General features: G+C 54.1%; 1 protein-coding gene and 1 pseudogene across 5 annotated transcripts in view; one reads left to right on the top strand and one right to left on the bottom strand.

Annotated features, from left to right (window-relative positions):
- Window positions 1–19,015, bottom strand: part of ANO1 (anoctamin 1) — a 188,311-nt gene that overhangs the window by 157,995 nt on the left and 11,301 nt on the right. For 4 of the 5 annotated variants that reach the window (XM_044943800.2, XM_044943802.2, XM_044943806.2 and 1 more), the window contains exon 1: window positions 12,416–12,661. The exons of the other annotated variant lie outside the window; for it this stretch is intronic. In XM_044943800.2, the coding sequence (XP_044799735.2) occupies window positions 12,416–12,473 (58 nt within the window). In that variant the 5' untranslated portion in view covers window positions 12,474–12,661. Of the gene's footprint in view, window positions 1–12,415; window positions 12,662–19,015 lie in introns of those variants that run through there. 5 annotated transcript variants of the gene reach the window in all.
- LOC102400039 lies at window positions 782–2,167 on the top strand (annotated as a pseudogene).

The following is a 19,015-nucleotide window of genomic DNA, read 5'->3' as shown; positions in this document are numbered from 1 at the left end:
GCTACAATTACAAAGGTTCGGTTATGGAGAGCCTGCCGGGAGTTCCCTGTTAAGTGCCTTCATGAGACTTCGCTCTGGCAGAGGTGCGCGTCTGGTTACACCCGGCCCCCAGGCCTTTTCAGAACACAACAATGGGGCTACGCTGTATGCAGGACACTTGGGGCTTCCTGCCCTCTGTCCTTGAGGAAACCCTTCGCACTGTTATCAGACACCTCCCCCCCCCCCAGGTGTCTCCAAGTGGACGAGGGAGTGCCCTCACTCAGATTCTTTCACAAAAAGATGGGGACTCGGGTCCACTTGATCCTCAGAGAGCCACATGGGTCCTGGGCAACCAGCAGCAGAGAAGAAGTGGGAACGCGTGCATTCGGCAAAGGTTTACTGAGCACTGACTGTGTGCCGGCACTGCGGGTGTGCTGAGGATTCAGGACACACAAGAGACGCTCTCCTGGACCACCTGGCATTTACATCAGTGGAGGAGGAGGGGCAGATAGGTTCTGTTCAGTTGCTAAGTCTTGTCCAACTCTTTGTGACCCCATGGACTGCAGCACGCCAGGCTTCCCTGCCCTTCACCATCTCCCAGAGTTTGGGCAAATAGTAAGTCAGTCCAATAAATCAGATCCAATTACAGTTCTCAGACCCTGCTTGGGGGGATGGAAAAAGGGAAGCACTCTAGCCAACCAGCTGGCATTTTCTTGCTTCCCATCTTAGGCTTTCCTGGTGGCTCAGACAGTAAAGAATTTGCCTGCAGATTTTTCCTTCCTCCCGTCCATAGGTGTAGTTCCTCCGGGCAAGTGCGCAGTCTCTACTCCCGCTCCCCCAGGGTCCGCGGCCACCATGGCGCATTAGAGGCAGCAGTGCCTGCCGCAGCATCGGCCTTTGCAGCGGCAGCAGCAGCAGCACCAGGCTCCGCAGCGGCAACCCCCCTGCCCAGCAGCTTAAGCCATGGCGCTTTTCACGGCATTCAGCAGCAGCCTTGCTGTAACCGACAAAGACATCTTCGAATTAAGCACATTCCTCGAATTAAGCACCAAAACCTCGCGACATGGCCGAGATGAGCTTTCTGAGCAGCGAGGTGTTAGGAGGGGACTTTGTGTCCCCCTTTGACCAGTTGGGTTTGGGGGCTGAAGAGAGCCTAGGTCTCCTAGATGACAACCTGGAGGTGGCCAAGCACTTCAAACATCATGGGTTCTCCTGAGACAAGGCTAAGGCAGGCTCCTCCGAATGGCTGGCTGTGGATTGGTTGGTCTCAGACAAGAGCAAGGAGGATGCTTTCTCCGGGACAGATTGGATGGTGGAGAAAATGGATTTGAAGGGGTTTGATTTTGATATCCTGTTCAGTAAAGATGACCTGGAAACCATGCCAGATGAGCTCTTGGCCACGTTGGATGACACGTGTGATCTCTTTCAGCCCCTAGTCCAGGAGACTAACAAGGAGCCCCCCCAGATAGTAAACCCAATTGGCCATCTTCCAGAAAGTTTACCAACAATTGACCAGGGTGCCCCCTTCACTTTCTCTCAACCTCTTCCCCCTTCCCCAGGGGCCCTGTCTTCCACTCCAGATCATTCCTTTAGTTTAGAGCTATGCAGTGAAGTGGTTATCCCTGAAGGAGATAGCAAGCCAGACTCCACCACTTATACTACTGTGTTCCCTCAGTGCGTAAAAGAGGAGGATGCCCCCTCAGATACGGATGGTGGCGTCTGCCTGAGCCCTGACTCCTCCCCGGGCCCTCCCCAGGAGAGCCCCTCCACCTCCAGGGGCTCTCCAAATACGAGCCTGCTCTCTCCAGGTGCCCTCAGTGGCTCTTCCCGCCCCAAACCCTACGACCCTCCTGGAGAGAAGATGGTGGTAGCAAAAGTCAAGGGTGAGAAGCTAGACAAGAGGCTGAAGAAAATGGAGCAGAACAAGACAGCAGCTACCAGGTACCGCCAGAAGAAGAGGGCAGAACAGGAGGCCCTCACTGGTGAATGTAAAGAGCTAGAAAAAAAGAATGAGGCTCTGAAAGAGAAGGCAGATTCCTTGGCCAAGGAGATCCAGTATCTTAAAGATCTGATAGAAGAGGTTCGCAAAGCAAGGGAGAAGGGTCCCCTAGTTAGGGTAGTCAGGAGTATGTGCGCTTGTATATAGGAGGCTGAAGCTGTGTTTTAATAAATTATTTTGTAGTGAAAGTTAAAAAAAAAAAAAAAAGAATTTGCCTGCAATGCAGAAGACCTGGGTTCCATCCCTGGGTCGGGAAGACAGATCCCCTGGAGAAGGGAATGGCAACTCACTCCAGTATTCTTGCCTGGAGAATCCTATGGACAGAGGAGCCTGGCGGGCGATATAGTCCATGGGGTTGCAAACAGTTGGACACTACTGAGTGACGAAACAACCCTGGCAGTTTCTTAAATAGTTAAACATACTTTTATCTTATGACCCCTATATTTCAGCTGGAGGCATTTATTGGAGAAACGAAAACATGACCATAAAAAGCACTGTTCCTTGAAGCTCCATTCGTAAAGGCTTCAAACTGGAAACAACCAGTCTTTCTAGGAGGATGGACAGTAGCCTTCGGTCCATCCACACGATATGACGGACCCAGCAGCAGAACTGCTACTGCCCTGCACAAAACTGGACGTGGGGGCGTTCTCACCCTGTGCTCTCATTTATAAGAAGTTTAGAACAGGCAGAATTCGTCCACGGTGGGGGTGGGATGGGCGGTTGATGGGAGACGAGTGTGAGGTCACTGTCTGGGGGCAATAGGAATATTTCATGGTTTTTTTTATTTTAATTTCACTGCATTGAGTCTTAGTTGTGGTGGCAGGCAGGCTTAGCTGTCCTGTGGCAAGTGGAAGCCCAGTTCCTCCACCAGAGACTGAACCTGCGTCGCCTGCATTGAAAGGCAAACTCTTAACCACTGGACCACCAGGGAAGCCCCTGAGTATTTCATATCTTAATGGGCATGGGTCACACAGGTGTAGGAAGCTCTGTTAGAACCAACAGCACTTGAGATCCGGGCATCTTATTCTATGCAGTTGTTGTTGCCGTTTAGTCGCTAAATTGTGTCCGACTCTTTGCGACCCCATGGACTGTAGCCCACCACAGCCCTCTGTCCATGGGATTCTCTAGGCAAGAATACTGGAGTGGACTACCATTTCCTCCTCCAGGGGATCTTCCCGACCCAGGGATCGAACCTGTGTCTCCAGCAGCTCCTGCTTTGCAGGCGGATTCTTTACTGCTGAGCCGCCAGGGAAGTCCTTAAACTGGCGATAATCTTTTGTTTGAGGGACGGGAGGACAGAGGAGAGTGTTTTTTCCAAAAGGCAGGATTAAGGGTAGAATGTGAAGCAGCAGAATGTGGGGGCCATCCCCACTCTCCTGCTGGGTTCTCAACCACGATGGCTATCCCCTCCTCCCTCCCCGCCCGAAAGAACAGATAAGAGCAAACGTTCAAACACTGCAGGCCGTTCCACCCACCACCCGCCTCCCAGGGAGCCCAAGTCCAGGGAGGTGAACCCGCTGTTCTTTGTTCAGCTCTCATGCCCTCGTGCCTTTCAGCGCGTGGGCATCACCCACCCCCAGGACCCCAGCCCCAGAGGAGCCAAGCGCATTCTCCAGAGTCGCCGCACCGTAGAGACTGAACTTCACCCGGCACCAGCCAAAGACATGGTGTCCCTTCCAAAGCGGCCAGAGACACAGGTGACGCCAGGCCTTTCTTAAAGGCTGGTCCCCAGTGCAGCCTCCCAAAGGGACTTTCAAGGCTAATTATCTGTCGACTCTAACGTCCTCCTTAGGTTTGGGAAGAGGGGAGAAAGCACTGGACTTGGAGTAAGCTAACAGGAGCTCTGGCCCCACCTCTGTCACCAAACTGCTATGTGACTTCAGGAATATCACGCAACCTCTCTGAGTCCCTGTTTCCTGGCTTTCTCATTCCAGGGTTTCTGGAGGGGATCCAGGGCATTCGTTAGCCTCTTTAAGGGCAGAAGAACACCTGTTCTGATGACTATTCATTAAAATCAAAGACATAATTACTTAAAGATTTCCCCTTTGAGATGGAAGTTGGAGAGCCTCTGTGTGTGAATGAGGTGGTCAGCTGAGGTCAAGACTCAATTTATGGCTCAGCTGGACACGTCTAACAACTCTCAGAGCTTTGGCCGAGCGAGAGGTTTAACTTGTTTGTATTCTTAGTCACATTTTGTTTAATTTATAACCACAACCAGCTGTCAGTGGTGTAAGGCATGCTGATGTTAAAATACGAATTAAGAAAGAGTCCGCATATGATAAAGTGCAGTCAACTCAGCTCAAGATGGTTTCACAAGTTGATGGCTACGATCTAAAGTCTACAGCCCAGGGGATTTCACTGGTGGTCCAGTGGCTAAGACTCTGTGCTCCCAACGCAGGAGGCCTGGGCTTGATTCCCCAGTCAGGGAACTAGACCCACATGTTGCAACTAAAGATCCTACATCCTGCAATGAAGAGTGAAGATCTCATGTGCCAAAACTAAGACCCGCTGCACCCAAATAAAGAAATATTTTAAAAAATAAAGTCTATAGCATCACCAACTCAGTGGACATGCGTTTAAGCAAACTCCGAGAGATGGTGAAGGACAAGGAAGCCTGGGGTGCTGCAGTCCATGGTGTCACAAAGAGCCGGGCACAACTTAATGACTGAATAGAAAGAAAGTGAAGTTGCTCAGTCGTGTCTGACTCTTTGCAACCCCATGGACTGTAGCCCACCAGACTCCTCCGTCCATGGGATTTCCCAGGCAAGAATACTGGAATGAGTTGCCATTTCCTTCTCCAGGGGATCTTCCCGACCCAGGGATCAAACCCGGGTCTCCCACGTTGCAGGGAGACTCTTTACCGTCTGAACCACCCGGGAACTGACTGAACAACACAATATAAAGAGATTGTATGTGTTATACAAAACACATTATGTAGAGCTATCTCTGTATCATCTGCCTAACTATATGTATCTATCTATCATCTAGCTACCTATCAATTAAGGGGAAACCTTCCCGGGGCTTCCGTGGTGGTTCAGTGGTAAAGAATCCACCTGCCAATGCAGGAGATGCAGGTTCGATCCCTGGTCCAGGAAGATCCCACAGCCTAGAAGCAGCTAAGCCTGTGCACCACAACTCTCGAGCCTGTGCTCTAGAGCCTGGGAGCCGCAACGACGGCAACTCACATGCCCCAGAGCCCGAGCTCTGCAACAAGAGGCGCCGCCGCAAAGAGAAACCTGTGCACCACAACTAGAGAAAAGCTCGTGCAGCATCAAAGACCCAGCAGAGCCAAAATTAAATAAATTAATAAAATTATTAAAGGGAACTCTTCCCATGCTATACCAATATCCACAGTGGAGTATTTTTTGCTTAAAATCACTCCTTTTTCATATAGCACACAAATGAAATACACCTAACTTCCAGGAGGTCATCTGAGACCACAAACCCTGTGCAAAGGTGTCCTGAGCTGCTGCGGGCACCTGCCCACTCCCAGCCTCCTCCAAGTTCTGGTCTTAGGGGTTTAAGGACAAACAGAGGGTGTGTAAAACCAAATTGGCAAAAACCAGCTCAGGCCTGGCCTTCTGGAACTCTGCAGAGTGCTGGGAGAGCCACGCTGATAGAATACCTCTAGCAGCGGGTACAGGGATGACTGTAAGTGGTCACAGAGAGGTGCTGAGACGCCGCTGGCCATCGGAGTCAGGGCAGGCCTCCAGGAGGAGGTGACGGAGCTTGGAGGGAGAAATGGCCAAGAGCCCAGGGAGCAGGAAAGAGGGGATGAAGGACCAGAAGAAGGTCAATGAGGCTGAACATCGAGGGGAAGGGCTGGGGACGAGAGGGAACCTTGAGAGGCAGGTGGGCTTCACCTGTGGGCCAGGTGAGGGCTGGCGGGGTCCAGCGCAGTGGGGAGGAGGGGGCCAGCCTGGAGGCAACAGGGGAATTGAGGAGTGGGTAGCACAGACACGGGGAGCTGGGGAGGCTTTGAGGGGTGCGCGGGAACCGGTATCAACCGGACCAGGTAAAGGGACGGTGGGAGGGGGGGCCAAGCAGAAGCGTGACAGCACCATGCAGAGCCGGTGGGAGCTATCTGAGCCCCCCGGACTGAGGACAGGGCTGGGGTTAGGAAGGAACGCTCTGCGGGCCCCACTCCAGCCCGGAGCCCGACGTCCTCAACAACAGAGTTTGCAGTGGGAACCCGTGGACAGACAGGGGCTTTCACTCACTCTCCTTCCCCTGGAACCCCCAGTCCCCAGCTGTTCTCTGACCAGGAAACAATGTAATAAAAAATATGCTCAATTATGCCTTATTCTAATAGCTCACATCAGTAGCTCCATTTCCATCCCAAACAGTGCGTTCAGACTTCTCCAGCGAAGTGCCATGTAAATGCATTAAAAAGTCATTATACGCCCGAGGCCGTACGTGGGCAGCAATCATTCCGGTTTAGTGTGAAAAGGAAAGGATTAAATCTTGGGTGTCAAGGGGAACGTTTGCCCTCCACACCCAGAGGCAAACAGCGGGGCAGCCGGAGGGAGGAGCTTTCGGCTGCCCGGCGGGGGTGGTGCCTGGGGGGTTCCTCTGTGCATGTGGGAACCCGGAGCCCAGTGGGGCTGCACCGAGGTGCAAACCCCCTAGGCGGGTGAGGGGACCCCTGGGTTGCAAACGAGCAGCCTGGCTTACCAGGCAAGACGTCTACTGTACACACAGGCCCTCCGAGGGCTGAATGCATGAAACTAGTAATTTGTCTACCCAGTGGCCACGTGACCGTGGTCAAATGGATTTCTGAAGGTCGGAAAGCTTTTGATACTTCATTACGCAGCGTGAAAACCCTGACATGTGTGCCCGGCGCTGGAGGCGGAGGGCCCTGCCGGCTGCTGGGAGCGCCCACGCCAGGCAAAGCCAGGCTAGGGAGAGGAAGAGCTGGCGAGAGACACCTGGCTCCCTGCGGGGGTTCCAGCTGCAGCAGGGCCCCACCCCCAACCCCAAGGACCACCTCCTGGTCAGAGGGCTGGGGAGGCGTTATCGAGTTGGGGAGGACCCCATGTCTGGAGCTGGGGACCCAGATTGGATCCTTGTCCAGCGGCCCCAGCGCTGACCTGAGTCTCAGGATCCCCCACCTTCAGCCATGCTGACTGATCTCCAGGGCGCCCTCGGCTGTGTGAGCCTGGGCATGTTACTTGGTGTCTCTGTGCCTTGGTTTCCTCATCTGTCACAAGGGGCTCGTGATATTACTAATGCGTTACCAACTCATCAAGTGAATATTAAAGGAAATGATGCACGTAAAGAGCTTGGAACAGTGCCTAAAACAAGATGAGTGGACAGGAACCGTCAGTTATCCTCCATTCCCTCTGCCAAGCCCTGTGCTGGGGCTACAGAATGGACCCATTGAGTGAGGCAGACGTGATCCATGAAACCTGTCGTGTGTCTGATGGAAGGGACAGCTCAGGTGAGGCAGGTGGTGGGACAGTTGGGTGGATGGGTCCTCAGCACACAGGGCTTACTTAGCCCGAATCAGGGCCCTTGCACAATGAACATCACAACATAAATCAACACAGGCTGTAAACTTCATGGCAGCAGGACCATGGCTACCCGGTATCTCCAGCTCCCGGCACTGTAAATGGCCCCCACACGGAGCATCATCTGCCTCTAAGTTGAATTATGTGTCAAACTGCAGGTACCAGGCAGCTTCCTCCACGAGTCACGTGACAGCACAGAAGAGACACTCACGGTGTGTAAAGTGCGTCAGAGGACAAGATCCAGGGAGGGAAAAGGCCAGCTGGAGGAGGAGCGAAAATACCTGCATGTCTTATAATGGCAAGGGTGTAATATCCAGAACATATAAAGAGCTCCTACAATTCAACAAGAACACAAACAACCCCTAAAAACTGGGCAAAGAAACTGAACAGATAAACAAAGGCTATATGGGCTTCCCTGGTGGCTCAGATACTAGAGGATTGCCTGCAATGCAGGAGACCTGGGTTCAGTCCCTGGGTCAGGAAGATCCCCTGGAGGAGGGCATGGCCCCACTCCAGTATTCTTGCCTGGAGGATCCCATGGACAGAGGAGCCTGGTGGTCTACAGTCCATGGGGTCGCAAAGAGTCGGACATAACTGAATGACTAAGCATGCATTGAGGATGGAAAGAAAGAGGAACCCTCTTAACTGCTGGAAGGAATGTAAAATGCTGCCACGGCTGTGGGTTTTCAAAAAGTTAAGGATATGATCCAGCTATTCTGCTTCAGAGTACATATTCAAAATAACTGAAAACTGGATTCAAATAAGGCTTCCTAGGTGGCGCTACTGGTGAAGAACCCGCCTGTCAATGCAGGAGACTTAATAAACGTGGGTTTGATCCCTGCGCCTGGAAGATTCTTTGGAGGAGGGCATGGCAACCCACTCCAGTATTCTTGCCTGGAGGATCCCATGGACAGAGGAGCCTGGCGGGCTACAGTCCACGGGGTCGCAAAGAGTCAGATACTACTGAAGCGACTTAGCATCCACACACACGGACTCAAACAGACACTTGAATGCAAATTTTTGTTGCAGCTCGAATCACAATAGCCAAAAGGGGGAAATAACTCAAGTGTCCATTGAATGAATGGATAAGAAATATGTGGTCTCACATTTAATGGAGTGTTATTCAGTCATAGAAGGGAATGAAATTCTGATACCTTGAACCTTGAAAGCATGTAAAATGAAATATGCCAGACACAGAAGAACAAATACTGTGTGACTTCGCTCCTCTGAAGTACCTAGAATAGTCAAATTCGTAGAGACAGAAAGTAGGGGAGATGTTACCCTGGCCTGGCGGTGGGGGAGGAAAATGGGGAGTTATTGCCTAATGAGCACACAGGTTCTGTTTGGGGATGATAAGAAGAGTTTTAGAAATAGATAGTGGTGATGGCTGCACAACATTCGACAAGGACTTGAACGCCACTGATTTGTAGGCTTAAAAATGATGAAAATGTTATCTCTGTCCAATGTCAACTAGAAAAAACCCCAAAAGGTGAGCCCCTCACCTACCCTAACCCACACGTTTCTCCTGCTCAATCCAAAAATCTTCCAGCTGCTCTCTAAATTTTCTCTTACTCTCAGACCCTCCATGTGATGCGTGGCCAATCCTTGTCCGCTCTACTCTCAAAACACACCCAGAGACTGCCCTCCACTTGTCACCAGCGACTCACGCCTGGAGTACTGCAAGATCCTCCGGACCGGCTTCTGCCCTCCCCGCCTCAGCCTTCCCCTCTTTCCCCTTCAAAGAGGCCAGAGGGATCCTGCCCAAACCTAGATCCGCTCTAGACCCTTCCAGAGGCTCCAGGGGCCCATGACAATCTGGACTGCCTCTCGCACTCCCTTTGGACTCCGTGAGCCCACCTGGTGTGTTTCGGGCACTCCAGGTGTGAGGCTTTGCACTGGCTGTTCCCTCTGCCCAGCTTGCCTTTCTTCCACCTCTTTGAGCCGTGCAGTCCCACGCTGCCTCCCGATGAGGGCTTCTCTGGCCACCCTTTCTAGTATATGTGCTGCCCAAGCGAGCATATGGCCACTCTTTTGAAAATTGCCCCCTATTTTGTTCGACTTATCTTCATGGACTCATCACCAGCCAACATATGAGATATCGAATTCTTCTATGTGGTCAAGAAAGCTTTCCGAAGGCCAGGACTGCGTCTGCTTTGTCCCCTGCTGTGTCCCAAGCCCAGAGGGTGCAGTGCCAGACACCCCGCAGGCCTTGCATAGCTGTTTGCTGAACACACAGGTGAAAGTTTCAGGGGCCAGCCCTCCCATCCTCTCTGAGTGGGGAGCAGCGTCTGGTGACAAGCCACAGCCAGGCTGCCTGGGGTTCACACCTTGCATCTGCCGCTTCTCAGCTCTGTGACCTTCAGAAATCTCTCTATGCCTCGGTTTTCTCATCCACCAATGGGGAGACAACAGGGTCCACCTCACTCACTGTGATGACGCCCGGCCCACAGTGAACTGCTCAACCAACAACCATCTTTACCCACCAGCCCTCCCTCCTGCTCCCCATGCCCAGGGTGCCATCAGTGGAGAGAGGCACATGGGCTGGTTTCCAAGAGGAGGGGACATCCTGGCAGGGTTTTGAGGGATGAGCAGGAGTGAGTTGGGCAGACATGTCCTGGGGGAGGGGTGCCTGTGTCCACCTCGCCCTTACTCCACCTGCCCTTGTGGGAGGTACAGGCCATGGGCTTGTGAATAAATAGCTTATTAACAAACAACTAGGGAGCTTATAAAGAAGGCAGAGAAGGAGGTAGCATCTGTAATGACTGTTGCAGGGAAGCAAGACTGAGCTGGTCCTGGGATGTCTCAGGAGCTGGGTAGGACGTCACACCTGGGGCTGTGGACGGATGCGTGTGGTGATGAGGAGGGGAGGGGCAGTACTCAGGCACAGCAGAGCAGGAATAGAAAAAAGGCTGTAGACTCAAACCCTCCAGGTTGACAGCTAAGGCACAGGGAGGTTGGGTGGGTTGAGCAAGGTCACAGAGCTGCACACAGCAAGGCTGGGATTCAGAATCGGGTTCTCCACAGCTGCACCCGCCGTGAGGACGTCTGCGGTCAGGGCCTCAGCGCCTGGCGCGGAGACAAAAAAGGGAGCTAAGGCCTCTTTCCATCCTCCACCTCTGCGGCTTTATTACTTCCTATTGACCTGCACGTGCCAATGCGGCCTCTGGGCCTTTACTTTACTGAGACAGCTAGAGAGGAAGGGTGATGCTATCAGAGTTCGCCCACATTCTTGCATGCTGGCTGTGGCAGAACCGGGTGCCCGGTGGCAAACCCAGGAATGGAGATTGGAGCACTAGTCCTAGGGTCTTAGACCTGTCACTGCTGAAGCCCAGAGCAGGAGAAGAGGGGCGAGACCCCTGCCCATCACACAGAGCGGAGACGCAGGTGAAAGGAGCAGAAAGCCTGCTTTAGGGGTGGAGCCCGTCTGAATCAGACCGTCCTGACAGCCCCTGGTTCCTCACATCAGAGATATGGCCTGCCCCCCAATTAAAAGGCTCTCAAAACCAAAGAGCAAGCCCTCCCAGCTAGTACACTCCTGTGTGCAGGAATTACAGCTCCAGCTGCATCCCTGGGTGATTCTGCCTGGTGGGGGTAAGGGAGGACCAGAAATCTCATGGGAGCTGGACCCAGGCGTCACCCTGGGCTCCAGTCTCGATAGCCCCGTGAGCTAGCTGTGTGGTCTCAGCTTCTTTGTCTGCACAACGGGGATGATTCTGCTCCCAGCTTGCAGGGCTAGGCTGAGGGTTGAATGTGTGAAGTGCTTAGTTCGGTGCCCAGCAGGAGGCAAGAGCTTGCTTAGCCGCTCACAGATGCTGAGTTCGGGACTCATGAATGCATCATGTCCACAGGGAGCTGGAGGCGGCCCCTCGCGCCAGCACAGCCAGGCCCTCCTGGCTGACTTTCTCAAGCCTTCCCGTTCCCAGGTCTGGCCTTCCCCCTCTGGCTGGCAGTGCCTTCTCTGTTCCTCCTGAAAAGACTTTGATGGGTATGGTGTCATTTCTAGAAAGAAGTCCAGTTGGGGCTGTTTAAGAAGCAGACACCAGGATAAGTTTCTCCATGGGCATCCCCCACCCCTAGAAGAGGCGAAGGTTGGGGGAAGGAGGAGCGACCAAGGAACAAGGAGGAGGGCTTCCTCCTCAGCGGCTCCTGGCTCCTGGTTGCAGGTGGCTTTGACCACCGGGCACAGCATACCAACCAGGGCGCTCCCGGTTGGAATTCGGCTGTGTAATTAAAGCCAAGTGCAGGCTGTAGCCCCTTGTCAATGTCCCTCTCTGAGGTTTATTTAATAACCTCTGAACTGGGAGGGGAAAAAATCATCCAGGAAACATGGCTTGGGTCATTTATTTTAAAATTATTGGTACAAAAATAGCCAGGGTCGTGATTTATGTTCAGGGAGGGGCCGAGGAAGTCAGGGACTCCCCCCTCCCAACTGCCGTCCAAGTCTCACTTGTCTCCCCCTCCAAGTTTCACCGCAGTTTCCATTATGACTTCAAGTCATAGTAGTTACTTTATATCGCAAATAAATCTCCGGAACAGCACGGAAATATTATGTGTATTAATAGCGCCTGTAAAAACATCCGAAAACCTTCCATCCGCCTAGGGCTTGGACGATTCTGTCCCGGGAATGGGAAACCGCTCGGCTGGCCGATGCCGGCCAGGGGGCCGCGGCGGCCCCCAGCCCCGCCCAGCTCGCGGTCTGTCTGTCCGCTGTCAGTTTGTCTGTGAGTGCCCTCAGTGACCCGAGGCCGACAAAGTACCCCCACCCAAAAGCTCGCGAGGGACGTCCCCGCCACCGGAGACAGGGGTCTCCGTCTCCTGCTCCCTGCACGCCCCTCAGTCCCTGGGAAGCCGCTGTCCCCGAAAGACCTCGATGCCGCTGCCGCCACACCCGGGTCCCTCGCCCTTCGCGCCGGCCCTAGATACTCACCAGCTGCGGGGGCTTCTATGGGGGTCAGTGCCTCGAGGCCGATGTCGTCCTCCAGCATGGCGCGGCTCACTGCCCGGCTCCGGTGCGCCCCGGACCACGGGATCCAGGAGAGGAGGGACGACCAAAAGTCCCCCCTAGAGGTCTGAAGCAGCTCTGGGAGCCGGGGTCCGAGCCCAACTCGGGAGGGGACGGTCCCCCTCTGCCTCCCCAGACGCAGGACAAGAAGCCGCGCGCGCCGGAGCCAAACTTGGCCGCCCTCGCGCACTGCCGAGCCGCTCCTCCCCCTCGGCTTTCTGGGCAGGGGGTCCCGGCCCGCTCCCTGCCCCCCAGCCTCCCGCGGGGCTACCTGCGGACACCGCCCTCGCCCCGCCCAGTGCGCAGCGCGACTGCCCCCGCGGCCACCGGACACCGAGGGAGCGCGCGGGATGCTGGAGACCAGCAGCCACGGCGGCGATCCGCCGCGGGTCCCGCCCGCCCCGGCCTCCCGCTCGCCCCGGCCTCCCGCTCTGCGGGGCTCGTCTCCACCCGCTGTCTGACCCGCTTATCAGTCGGGGTGAACAGTGGAGCCCTGAGCCGCTGTGCTCAGCGGGCCCCCAGATAGGGCCCCGGGAAGGGGGTGCTGACTGCGGTGGGGGCGGGGGCGGAGAGGAGGCAACGACCCAGTCCGGAGAGACCCGCGCAGCGTGGGGCGTCAGCGGAGAGCGCGCTACCCCCTGTCTCAGGCAGCGGGACCCCAAGTCATCACTCTCAACTTGTCAGAGGCGGGAGGTAGTGAAGCCCAGGGAAGCGAAGGCGATCGGGAGGTTACAGGGCAAGTGCCTGGCTTGAACTTGAACCCTCGCCTATGCATAACTTGGGAATCTGAATAAGGTGAGAACTGTTCCCAAATAGGAGAAAACTCCTGTTATTTGAGGATTCTAGCCTGCGAGGCTAAGAGGACTCAGCCAGGGGGGCCGGCAGGGGCTTCCCCCACATCCTGCAGGCTGGCTCAGGGCTAGGAGCCAGAGGTACCACTCTCTAGCCCTGTTCCTGTTTAGAAGGTGAGGTCTGGACACGCCAGCATCCTCCCGGGCAGCGGCTGTGCGGGCACCGGGAGCGCACAGAGCGCCTCAGGCAAGGCGCCTCCTGTGTCTTTGCAGACCTCACACCCATGACATCTCCGGATAAATACAATCAATTCTGAGGCAGAACTGCCTTAAACAAAACGCTCACTTAAGCTGCTCCCTGATCGCTGCAGGGCAGTGGTGGGACGGGAGCAGACTGCTTCACCTTTTGAAAGGCCACCTCCCACTTTCTGCGCTCCGGGGAGGAGCCAGGCTGGTGCTGAGAGCCCGTTCACCCAGGCTGCGGACCCCTAGCTCCCCTGCCAAGTAAGCAGTGAGCCCCCCGGCTTTGGCTGGCTTGGGGAGGAGACTGGATCTGGCCCCTCTGTGGGGACAGACCACATCCACTAGAAAGCCGTCTATGCCTGCTTGAGGATGGATGACCAGTCCTCCCCGATGACCCCCCCCCAATCCTGCCAGGCCTGCTGGGATTGGTACCCATGTGTACCGATCGGTGGAAATGCTCTAGTAGCAGCAAAACCACAAAGAAGTGCTTCCTGCCGGAAAGTTCTCCCTTGCCCCCCACCCCAAGTGCAGTGTACAGAGAGGGGACTCAGGCCTCCTTCCTCTCAGGGGCTCAGGGAGAGAGGTGACCTGGGATTGTCCTTGGTATTTATCTTGTTTTGGTCTAGACTGAAAAACTGGGCGTTGAGGCACCTGGAGGGGAGCTGTGGGGGGTCACTCTGTGCAGAGGCTGCCCAGAGGCTGTGTACCCCGGATGTATACCCAGGAGGGCAGGGGAAGCTGCAGGGAGAAGAGGCGCTGCAGGGGCCCTTGCTGGGGCCACGTGAATTTCCCAGAGCCCTTCCAGCTGACCCAAACCACTGTTGTGTGGGAGTCCAGATACGAACTCATTTTTCTTGGAAAGGTCTGATAGCCAACGTGATACATAGCAATAGCTCCGTTGTGTAAATACACAGAGAAAATTTTAGAATTCTAACCCCTGGAATGATGAACTATAAACCAAAAAAACGCTCAGGAGGAAAAAAATGTAAATAGGTCCTGGGGCTATTTTTAACCATCATTGTTTACCTTTTGAGGGCAGAGAAGAGCTATTGTCTAGTTAGCCAGGTTTAAAATGCACATTATTTAACGTATTATTATTAGCCGAAATATGTTAAACAGCCATTAATAGATGTTGATTCATTCTGATCGAAGCCATTTTTCTTCTTTTCATTTCTTGGCTCCAATTAAGCTACGTTCTGATGAAACCCTTCAGCTGTGTCCAACATATGCAAAAGAGCCCGTCGGAGATCCAAACCCTTTTAAAAAAGATATTTCATCCTATCAAGTTTTAAAAGATAAAGATATTTCAGTAAATACTCAAACCAGCTCTTTTTTACAAAGATTGGTTTCGGCTGCTATTTTGGTAAATGTTGCCAGGCTGGGCTCCCCTGTGGCCTGAACAGGGAGCGAGTGCCCTAGAAGAAGGGGTGCCCTGGGTCCCAACTCCTTTTCCTTCCGGGGAGCCCCAGCGCCCACCCCCTGCACAGTCAGGAAGATGTTGATGTCAAAAGCAGAGTGGGGCAAGTGGACTGTCCCGGGGGGGGGGAGGGGGGCGCGCGCCGCCACAGCCAACGTTACGGAATACAGTAATCACGCACACAATGCTTGTAATTATGGAAAATGGTTTCCCTTTTCGGCAAAGCGGGGGAAGGGAGGGAGGGAGGGAGAGAAGGCAGTTTGCAGCGAAGGCCAGCACTCAGGCCCTGGGCTGGTTTTAAATAGGCTTTGTAGGGTGAGGCCAGGGCCCCGCTGGGACAGGCTCAGCCCTCCCCAGACCTTATCAGACTCCATTCAAGGTCTCCACTGCCCCAGATTCTACTCAGGGGCGGGTCAGAGGCCAGAGCTGCCTGGACGGGAAGTGTCACGGGGCCTACAGCCACCACCCCCCCAACCGCAGATCCCTCTGTGTCCCCTGCAGTCACCCATGCCCCTCCGAGAGACTGGGAGGTGCCCAGCCTGTCACATACACCCTGCCTCCACTGTCACTCATCCCTGGAACACGTCCGGGGTCACAGGGCGCCGGAATGCTCTCTTCTCGAGAAGTCTGTTTTTATTCCAGTCTGATCCTCCGAGCATCTCTCCCTCAGGGCCTAGGGCCCCTACTCAGGGCTGGCAGGAGGTGAGGGTGCGAGGGGTGTCCCCCACCCCCCGAGCACCGGTACAGTCTGAGGAGATAAGCAAGCTGGCAGAGGCGTTAAGCCCCGGGCCTCACAGGGAAGGAGAGGGACCCACCCAGCCATGGACAAGTTGCTTCTTGGCCCCTCAGTGTGTATGGGTGAAAAGGGGCTTGGCAGGAGCTGCCTCTCGAGGGTTTGGGGAAGCTGGAGAGAGAGAGTTCCAGCCCAGAACCTGGCGCATCCCAAGCCCTGGATTAGAGGGTGTTGTTTGTGTCCCCAGATGAGCGGGCAGGGCCACGTTGCCGGCGCTTTAAGGCAGGGGAGGCGGCTGACCTGGGACCCAACTGGCGTGGGTGGGTTTCTGGGGGTTAAGGGTGGCTTTAGGGGAGAGGCCAGGAAAAGGAACAGAAGTGATGGAACAGGGTGGCCTGGCAAATGATGGGGTCGGGGGAGGGAGGAATCTGAAGGCAGGGCCCGGCCGACTGTGGGCTCAGGCAGCTGCCCTGAACTGAACAAGCAAGTCCTTTCTTGGGGGGGGGCGGGGCGGGGGGGGCTGGGAAGTAGCATCAGGGTGCATTTCACATAATATAAGATCAGCCATTTTAAAGTCCAGTTCAGTGGCATTTGGAACTTTCCTGGTAGTTCGAGAACATGCCCATCACTATGAGCACAACCCAGGACCCGGGAGGGTCACTGCCCCTCCCAGCCCCTGTAACCGTCAGCTCGCGTCCCTCTCTGGTGGATCCATTCTTGACCCTCACGTCAGCGGAATCGCACCAGCCCCAGCACCCATCAGCTCGCCGTTCCTCCCTGGCAGATCCATCCATGACCCTCACATCAGCGGAATTGCACCGCGTGTGGTCTTTTGTGTCTCATCCCTTCCACAGTGGTTTTCTTTTCTCATAATTTTCTGTTTTTCAAAATCCATGATGTTTTTGAGGCTCATCCACGTTATAGCACATTTCAGAACGTCATTTCTTTTTGTGATTGAATGATATTCTGGGGTCTGGCGAGGTCACATTTGTTTGTCTATTCATCCATTGATGGTCCTTCAGGCTGTTTCCAAGGAGCCTTTTGAAAGGACTTGAGGAGGGGAGCTTCCCTGGTGGTCAAGTGGTTTAGAATTTGCGTTCTAATGCAGGGGACATTGGCTTGATCCCTGGTTGGGGGACTAAGCTCTCACATTCTCTGGGGCGACTAAGCCTAAGCCCCACAACTACTGAGAAGCCCCTTTGTCACAAGTGCCGCGGTGAGGACTGTAAGGCCTGATGCAGACAAAACAAACGAGTCAATGGAAAGGAACTGAAGTGTCCCACGAAAGTGCCTGCAAGGACTCAGGGGGTCCCAAGATGGCCCAAGGCCCTGGGCAAGGCTGACAGAGAGTTCAGTGGCTAAGAGGAGGAGGGAGCAGGGGGGAGGCGGGAGGGGGGAGCAGAATGGAAGGAGGAGGAGGACTAGAGAGAGGACCGCGAGCTGGGAGAATCCAGCCCAGCCTTCTGGGCAGCTGGGGACCGGAGGCAGCTGCTTGCCGCTGATACCAGGGGCTCCCGAATGTGGCATGCAGTCGCTGGAGTGAGCCTGGGCACCCGCACGGATGCAGAGGACTACAGCTGAAGCGGGTCTGTGTCCGAGGCCTTAACCCGTGCTGGGGCCTGCCGACAGAGGCAGCCACCTGGCGCTTCCCCTTGGGTGTCTGTTTATGTAACAAGCTCTTACATAGCACTTACTGTGTGCCAGGCCCTGTTCCAAGCGCTTCACAATTATTAGCTCTATGCCGTCCATTCTATTATCAGCCCCACTTTAGAGTTCAGGAAACTGAGGCTCAGAGAGGAGCAGTCCCTTGCCTGAGGTCACACAATGGTAAGAGCTGGAACTCAAACCCTTCCTTCTTAGAGACTTATCAAATGTATTTGTAAAGAACTCGATACTGCGATTGGAAATGGAAAATCAGAATCACCAGCCATGAACAGAAGGTGACAATTTAATAAAGGACAATAAAAGTACAACCATGTTCAGGTCGACCTAGGGTCTATGCCCCAGGGACCCTGAGCCTGACATGGTGCCAATCCCCGGGAGACCACTTGGTAAAGAGGGCATGGAGCTCCAGGCACCAGACTGAGATTTCCTCCCTGACACACCCCAAGTACCTGCAAGGGGCGTGAAGACCACACTTCATTCTCCCCATGTCCCCTTGGCACTCAGGCAGGTCTGTAGGGGACTTGTGGCCCAGAGGCTGCCTCTGGGGAAATACCCGAAATAACGCTGATGGCTTCTGGGCATTACACAGGCTTTGTGAGCCCATGTTGTCCATCTTCCCCCTCAGACACAGGAGAGTAGCCTTGGCCTCAGAGATTTCAGGCAACACAAGTCGCTGGAATTAAATATTCACTCATAGTCAAAACTATGGTCTTTTCAGTGGTCATGTATCAATGTGAGAGCTGGACCATGAAGAAGGCTGAGCACCAAAGAATTGATGCTTTCAAACTGTGGTGCTGGAGAAGACTCTTGTGAGTCCCTTGGACTGCAAGGAGATCAAACTAGTCAGTCCTAAAGGAAATCAGTCCTGAATATTCATTGGAAGGACTGATGCTGAAGCTGAAACTCCAATCCCTTGGCCACCTGATGTGAATAGCTGACTCCTTGGAAAAGACCCTGATGCTGGGAAAGATTGAAGGCATGAGGAGAAGGGGACGACAGAGGATGAGATAGTTGCATGGCATCACTGACTCAATGGACATGAGTTTGAGCAAACTCTGGGAGTTGGTGATGGGCAGGGAGGCCTGGCGTGCTGCAGTCCATGGGTTCACAAAGAGTCAGACACGACTTAGCGATTAAACAACAACAGTTAGCTTTACCCATGTGACCTCAGCCACATGAGGTCTGAGTTATACTTCCCACTCATGGCTAAGGAAGCTGACTCCCAGAGGGGAACAAGGCTTGCCCAAGTCCTCATAGCTAGTAAGTGGCAGAACGGGGAGTCACATCTCAGGTCCAATGTGTTCCAGAAATTTCTAGTCAACTCCAGAATTGTTTCCAGTGCAACGTACCAAACTCCCGTTTGTTTCTCTAGAATTTGGAATTTGCATGGATGGACCCGCCATGCTCCTTGCAACACATTATTATGGGTCAAGAAGGCCATGGAAATGAAAGAAAGAACCCATAATCAGCCCTTTTTATTTCCTACATCCAGAGTTCTCCCTGGGGCCTCCTTGGCCTCTCCTCAACCTTAGTCTATTTGTTTGTTTACGGAATGAAGTTGGTGAAGGGCCAGAGGGAAGACACTCCGCTAGTGATCTTCCAGGTATTACTAACATCTTGTGGCCTGTTTACCCTTAAAGTCTGACCATATTGTTTGAGTTTGGGGAATTAAACGG

This window comes from Bubalus bubalis, chromosome 5, assembly GCF_019923935.1.
Source record: "Bubalus bubalis isolate 160015118507 breed Murrah chromosome 5, NDDB_SH_1, whole genome shotgun sequence".
Lineage (NCBI taxonomy): Eukaryota > Metazoa > Chordata > Mammalia > Artiodactyla > Bovidae > Bubalus > Bubalus bubalis.
This window is presented reverse-complemented; position numbering and strand designations above follow the sequence as displayed.